This window comes from Triticum dicoccoides, chromosome 5B (assembly GCF_002162155.2).
Source record: "Triticum dicoccoides isolate Atlit2015 ecotype Zavitan chromosome 5B, WEW_v2.0, whole genome shotgun sequence".
NCBI classification, from domain to species: domain Eukaryota; kingdom Viridiplantae; phylum Streptophyta; class Magnoliopsida; order Poales; family Poaceae; genus Triticum; species Triticum dicoccoides.
This window is the reverse complement of record NC_041389.1, coordinates 672,767,692-672,775,190: the sequence shown is the minus strand read 5'-3', so window position 1 is coordinate 672,775,190 and position 7,499 is coordinate 672,767,692. Positions and strand designations below refer to the sequence as shown.

At 45.1% G+C, this 7,499-nt stretch overlaps 1 protein-coding gene across 1 annotated transcript; it reads right to left on the bottom strand.

The window, feature by feature from the left end:
• Positions 1 to 4,779: 4,779 nt before the first annotated feature.
• On the bottom strand, positions 4,780 to 7,275 carry LOC119312523 (dof zinc finger protein DOF2.4-like). The gene is made up of 2 exons (XM_037588261.1): positions 6,814 to 7,275; positions 4,780 to 6,559 (listed from the first exon to the last, which is right to left on the bottom strand). Exons 1-2 carry the CDS (start codon positions 6,889 to 6,891, stop codon positions 5,279 to 5,281), a joined length of 1,359 nt encoding a protein of 452 aa, XP_037444158.1. The 5' UTR covers positions 6,892 to 7,275; the 3' UTR covers positions 4,780 to 5,278.
• Between the last annotated feature and the right edge of the window lie 224 nt (positions 7,276 to 7,499).

Below are 7,499 nucleotides of genomic sequence, written 5' to 3'. Positions count from 1 at the left end.
CATTCCCCATTTCGTTTTCTCATATATTCTACTGTGTCCTGATTGCACTTTTGGTCAAACCAGAGCATTTTTCTTCTGGTCATCCAAATTTCACGAAGAAAACACATGTGTCCCGGAATATTTATAAATATAATATGAACTTTATGTGAAAAATATTAAACTTACACAGAAATCCATAGAAAACCCATTTTGCAAACAAGGACATTTTTTTGTAAAAATAATTAAGGAAGTGGACCTTCATGTTAGATATAGTTAGTTAGGTCAGTGGTGAGCAGGACCAGGCCAATTAATTTCTGCATCTCAATGAAAAGATGACCTGGATGACATGAAATCCAAACATACAAACATATGGGGTCAAGGTGAGGTCAGGCTCCTTTATTCCCTCCCCAAGAGGGGGTGGACTGCATTGGGGTTGGCGAAAGCAGACGAAAACCCAGATTCCCTCAGACAGCGACAGCTAAACAACGACACACACACACACGCACGGTGTGGTAAAAGAGAGAGACGATGTGGGGCTGAGCTTGCACATACTCACCACGGCGACAGCATAGCTAGGTTATACCATTGTTAATTACTACACTCTATTTTTTTCACCTTAGCCAACTATAGCGAGGTGTATGACCGATCGAGCTAGTATTCGCTACTGTTCCAGTGTCCCTGCCCTGACTGATTGGCGAGCTCCTACGGGACTTGCCACAAGATTTTGCTCTCCACGTATTTGTGCATGAACGGCTATATGCATGAGCATTTTTCTTGTTGGCCGTCGGCCAGTTCTATAGATGCATGTATATAAATAAAATGGTGTGTATGTGCACAATATCAGGGTTAACTGATTGATATACTTATTGCGTGTATAGTGCATGAGAAGATAATCTGTCGTCTAGTCATCTCCCCATCATCTGGAGAAATGACAAAAACATGATATACGCAATAAATTATCCATCATTGTAGCATAATTTTCTGCTGGAAAAATACAATTGAGTATAATTAATTGGAAATCATGTGACTGAAGGTTTAAGGCTATATTCAGCATGTAATGGATTATGATGATCCTGTTTGCAAAACAAGATCCTATTTTAGTTCTTGTTTGCCCCTTTAGCCTGTTTTTTTGCCACACTTGAGACCCGCCTTTGCACACCTTGCGCACCGCTTTGATTAAACCCCACTACTTCTACGTATCCAAATACCCATGATCTAGCTAATTCCTTTTTAAGCCCTGAGCACGTTTCTCACTGTCCAATTGTTGTCTTTGGTGGTGGCGGATGCTGATGGTTGGAGCTCCATGCTTAAGTTCGTTTGGACATGACTTTCGGAGGTTCTGTTTTTTTATATTTTATTTGTGTGTGTGTGCGCGCGCGGGGCCGTGTGCTTGTGTTGGAGTTGGTTTTGTGCATGCATCCTAACCGGGCAGAAGACGGGTGTGTGTGCTCATGGTGCTTGTATTATATAAATCTGCTCTTTATCGAAATTGTAAAATTGGCACCGCACAACACAATTCAGAAACCACAAATTGAGCATAAGAGAAAATATCTCTTGTAGTGATCTTCTCCTATACCCAACGAAATGATGATTTATCTCCATCTATTTTTCTCTTTCCCAGGGCAGCTATTATCCTACATGGGTTCTGCTAAGAAAATGTTGACATCATACATTTGCACATACACACGATTATCTTAACACTATACTCCCTACCTTTCCAGATTTCGGTAAGGCTTACGTTCACACTTTACAAAGTAGAATTCACTCGGTCTACTTTTCTTGTTTTTTCCTTTATTTGCCCTTTCCTTCGCTATGATAATGCCATTGTCGCCTTCCTACGCGTGTCGCCACCCACCACTTGCTAGTGGTGCCGATGAGACCCCGCCCTCATCCACATCTATCATGATGATCTCATTTTCCTCTTCTTAGCCATGTTTGCACTTCTCCGTCGTTGTTGTCTCTAGCTAGTAGCGATACTTGACGAACCAACTTAAAATAAGGAGAGAGGAGATGAGACTCTAGTTCATGAAAATTCGTGAAGGGCATTTGTTGATCGGTCTATTTCAGCTGTCATGATGATCATGAATCACCGAAGTAGGACAATAATGACATTAATCAAGAAGAGATCCAATTGTAAGGGGATTCAATAGGGATATAATGAACTAGCAGGCCAAATATGAATACTAAACCTGATGTATACATATGAACTTGATTTACAAGTGAATTTAGTCTCCACGTAGAGTCACTACTTGAAAAGACCATTAATGTTTCCCTAGTGGTTGGCCCATATTATTTTGAGCTCCTCATTGGAAGCATTTTCTAGTAATTCCACTAGTGTTTTGAAGTTGCAAAGCATACTTAGTGTCTTCAAAATGGAGTTTTTAGCCATTAGGTACAATAGTCTTTTTCAGCATGTGCACATGAATTGTCAAACACACATATCCGGAACTAGACTAAACTTTAGTGGGAATAAAGAATCTTCTTTAAATATATTGTTTCCTTTGCAACTAGAGAGTTTAATATTGTATGTACCTCATAGTTTTTCTAGTCTCGTAGTCACATTAAAAAAAGTATGGCCATGGCACATAATTTTGAAAAACACCTCAAATTGTCAATAAATTGAGAACTCCACAAATTTTTTACGCCGATGGTATATCTTTAGAAATACTAGGTTTTATCTATTGATGGACACAATAATATTTCTTTTACAGCCTTTGGCAGTATGTACCTGCTCTGATACAAAATTGATGACATGTTAGAGTGGGCACGAGAATTAAGGTGTGGCTAAAAATGTCAATGTTACACCTTTTCTTTTATTTCTACATTTCCTTTTCTACAAGAATATTATTTGCTATTTTTCTCACAATAATAATTGCTAGAGTTATATATAAGCCAAATTATTTATGAAAATAGTGAAGTTCTAATTAGGAGAAACATAAGAAAAAATCATTAGAAATGTACGAATTGCATTCTGATTGAAAAGGCTAAAAGAACTTGCATTGTGCATTGGAGGGAGTATTTACAGTAGATGACCTGGGAGAGATATACAGGTTGTGTTCAATGACGAGGAAAATCGCACCACTACTTACTACTCCCTCAGTTCCAAAATACTTGAAGTTCTAGGTTCCTAACTCGTAACAATTTTAAGTTTGACCAAGCTGATTGGAAAATATATGAACACCTACAACACCAAATTAGTTTCATTAGATTTATCATAAAATATATTTTTCATACTATATACGTTTGATGTTTTAGATGTTAAGATGTATTCTATATACATGGTCACAGTTAAACTTAAAGAAGTTTGATTTAGGACAACCATAGAACTTCAAGTATTTTGGAACGGACGACTACAACATAAATCAAGTAGCTACGAATCTACGATGGTGGAGAATATAAAATTGAGTTAAACTAGAGTGGAGCAGACAGTTCAAAAGTGCACCAAAGATGAAACCTGCATGCAGTTTCAGCAGGGTATGCGCGCGTACACTTTCATGTGGCAGTCAATGGTTGGCTTCAAACATCTAGACATGTAAAGTTGCTTCCTCGAAACCGACGAAGCCAGCTAAAGTTAAAGACGGCAAAAGAAACGTAAGAAACAGATTCTTTGAGCACAACTAAGGAGATTGCTAGCTAGCCACCCCTCCCCTCCGCTCTGCTGCACCATATCACTGGCCCCTGGCTAGCTTCACTCATGTCTCTCTCTGCCTGCACTGTGGGGACATGCCATGATTACATTGGCAGGAGAAAGGCCTTGAATGGAGATTAGTGCTTGGAAACCTAGGAACCTACACCATTTTGAGAGCAGATCAGGACCATGCATGCATGCATGAAGAGGTTGGTCACTATTACTACACTAGTACAGCACCACAACTGATCATGATCACTGGCACTATTATATATATAATGTGTATGTGGGTGTGATGCTCTCTCCCAAAAGAGGAGAAATGGAACTAAATAGACCTTCCAAGGATCTACCGATCCTCCATTCTTTTGCCTTAATTAGCTAAAGTATAGAGGAAAGTATTTGCATCTGCAATCATTATGTGGCTATTGAGCTAGTAATGTTGCCACTCTAGCAGCTAGCATCCAGAAGCGAAACTCCAGAAGTTACTTGCATGCGGCCCTTGCATGTTTTCCCTCCACATCAAAACCTAGGAGGTGATTTGCAATCTTCTTGTATTCAGCGCTTGCAATGTATTATAAAAGGTTGTTTCATGCATGAATATATACACATGTGTACATGCAAGAGCATACCAGAAGATGGTTAGCAGAGGATTGCTTGGTCACAATTAGCAACCTAGACAAGTGAATCGATGCAAGACTAAATTTTATAAGGATAAACTGAATTTCTAGGGAATATGTACATGCAAATTAGATGCTAGCAGTGCAATCACAACTAAATGATAAGCTAAATTCAGCATATACTCCCTCATTTCCTAAATATTTGTCTTTCTAGACATTTCAACAAGTGACTATATACGGAGCAAAATGAGTGAATCTTACACTCTAAAATATGTCTACATACATCCGTACGTGGTAGTCCATTTGAAATGTCTAGAAAGACAAATATTTAGGAACGGAGGGAGTAGATATCAATGTATTGGATATTTTCAATCAAAGGATGAATGAAATGGACCTCTTGATATAAACGTCGAGTAGAATTGCAAGCATGCATGCATTATGGACTAAAACAAATTCATGCATATAAACAAAAGCACATCGAATAAGTGAGTGGAAACATTGAACATTCCAAGCGACTCATACTGTCATACATGGGGTATGAAGATTGCACCAATATACTGAAACCAACTCATCAACTCGATCTCTTCGACGGTATACAAACCCAACAATCTAGCTTGTAGATATATATAAGTATATAACCTTCCACCAAGAACACATTAATCGAACCAAGCTATAGTAAACTTGGTACCAATTAACATGCATTACAATGACAGCGGAATTAAGGAGATCCAAGAATATCGAAAATCCAGCACCTTAAACAATAGGGGTACCAAGAAAGAACCTAATAAGACGGTACAAGAACAGCATGCATGTAGATAGATGTAGCTAGGACTCACTCGAGAGTAGAATAAAACTAATTTCGATCGATCAGCAATGATCTTTGCATGCGCCACCAGAACTCCATTGGTTCTTTTCTCTTTCTCGATCGATCGGAAGCCATGGCTAAAATTAAGCTTCAATTCGGAGCTTGTATATATAGAGCTACCTTTTGCAGAGAGATCGACTCCATTCCGCCATGCATGCATGCGCGGCCATGGCGCGGCCGGCCTCACAGTCACAGGATGTTGCCCGATGATGACGAGTTGAACCCGGGGAGCTGATCCACCCAGCCGCCTCCTCCACCGGCGCCGCCGGGAGCCACGGTGCCGCTGCTGTGACTTCCTCCATTTTCGTTGCCGCCTGCGCCATTGTTGCCGCCGCCCCAGAATTGGATGTTGCCGGGGAGGCCGAGGAACTCCCTGGCCGAGGCGGCGCCCGCCATAGAGTTGTTGGACGGCGGGTTGTCCTCCATCTTCACCGACGCCAGCTGCGTGATCAGCCCTGCCGATCCGGGCACCAGCTGTTTGGATCCGCCGACGCCGCCCATCATCTCTCCGGCGAAGCCGGACGCGTCAGTGGCGTCGAACGGGTATAGGCCAGCCATTTGCTGCTGCTGTTGATGCATGCCGTCGGCGCGGCCGAAGAAGGGGAACTGCTGCATCTGCGGCAGCCGCCACTGCTCGGACAGCGCCATGGCGGCGGCCGCGGCACCGCCTCCGCCGAGCTGGTAGTCCACCGGATCCAGCGAGTTGATCAGCCCCGGAAACCCTAGCCTCGACGCGCCGGTGCCGTAGTGATCCCCGCTGCCGGCGCCCAACGGGTGCAGCGAGCCAAAGAATGGCATCTGCGCGTGACCCTGGCCCTGAGACGACATCATGGCCCCGGCCGCCCCCGCCGCGGTGCTGCCGTTGCCGTTGCCACCCCCAGCCGTGGTAGTGGACGATGTTGTGGACGACGACGTCCCGCCACCGGAAGCCGACGCGGCGGAGGACGAGGACTTGGAGGACTTGGTGCGCTTGTTGCGGCGGCAGCCGCCCCCGACGGGGACGTTGCGGAGGGTGCCGCCGCGGGTCCAGTAGCGGCGGCACGTCTTGCAGAAGTGGCGGGGCTGCGTGAGGGAGTAGTTGTTGAAGTAGCAGAACTTGGTGTTGGTGGACTCGCAGCGCGGGCACTTGAGCCCCGGCTCCGGCTGCGGGATCTTGGCCATCCGCGCCTTGTCCGTCATCGACCCTGGCCGCACCACCGCGCCGCCCGTCGGACCTCCGCCAGCACCACCACCACCACCACCTGCGCCGCTCAAAGCAACCGGACTACCCATGCCGTCCGGCCGCGGAGCCATCAACGCCCCGGACGGCGGCACCGGCGGCCGCAGCTGGTGCTGCTGCAGCTGCTGCTGTTGGTACTGCTGATGTTGCTGTTGCTGGTGGTGGTGGTGCATCTCCATGCCGCCACCGCCGCCCCCGCTTGCAAACATCTGGCCATGCTGGCTCAGTTGCTGCTGCTGCTGCTGCTGGAGCTGGAAGCACCATGGTTTACAATCAAAACAAGCACGAAAAGCAAGAGAATCAAAGCTGAGGAACTAATCACAATCACACAAAACTAGCAAAGCATAGCAACTAAAAAGCCATGGGAGTGTGAATATTCAAGAAGGGGATTTAATTCGCAAAGGAGCGCAGAGGAATATCTCCTCTCCATTTCCCCAGCTGGTTTTTTGCTCTTTTTTCACAAAGAAGCCATCCATCTATCTATAAGAGAGAAAAGGCAATTCACCTGCTGCTGCTGCTGCTGGCTGTGGTTCTGGTTCCAATTGGGTGGATCATGGTAGAGGGGAACCGAAGAAAAGACCATGGTGGTGGTGGTGGTGGTGGTGTGGTATAGAATTTGGTTTCTTTTGATCTTTTTCCTACTTGGAGTGGCTGCTTCTTCCTTTTCGGTTTGTTTGTTCCTCCTTGCTTCTTTGCGAGAGAGGGCCGGGGGAGAGGCGAGGGGTATATAGGTGCTTTAGGAGGGGATCATGCAAGCAAGGGTGGATGGCGAGGGCAAGCTAAAGGTGGATCGATGGAGAATAACACCACCCACTAGCAGCTGGGCCAATAGATCTCTCTGCTCTCTCTGCACACAAGAATGGAGCTCCTCTCACAAGGAGCTGAGGGATGGGGGAGGGGGAAGATGGAAGAAAGGGAAAGAGAGGGACAGGGGGGAATGAAAGCGAGAGGAATAAAAAGGAGGGCGGCAAGGGTGGTAGCTAGCCTTGTTCTTTCTTTATTTATATTTTGTCTTAGTGGTGGTGTGCTTGCATTATATATTTGGGATGTGAAACATATGGAGAAGCGACGGGGAAGGAAGCTTAGAGAGAAGAGAGAGAGAGATCAGTTGCTTAGCCTGCAAGGGAATGTGTGTGTGAGGTGGATGTATGGGTGTGGCTGGCCTAGCTTGGCTTGGTTAGTACCATAGGT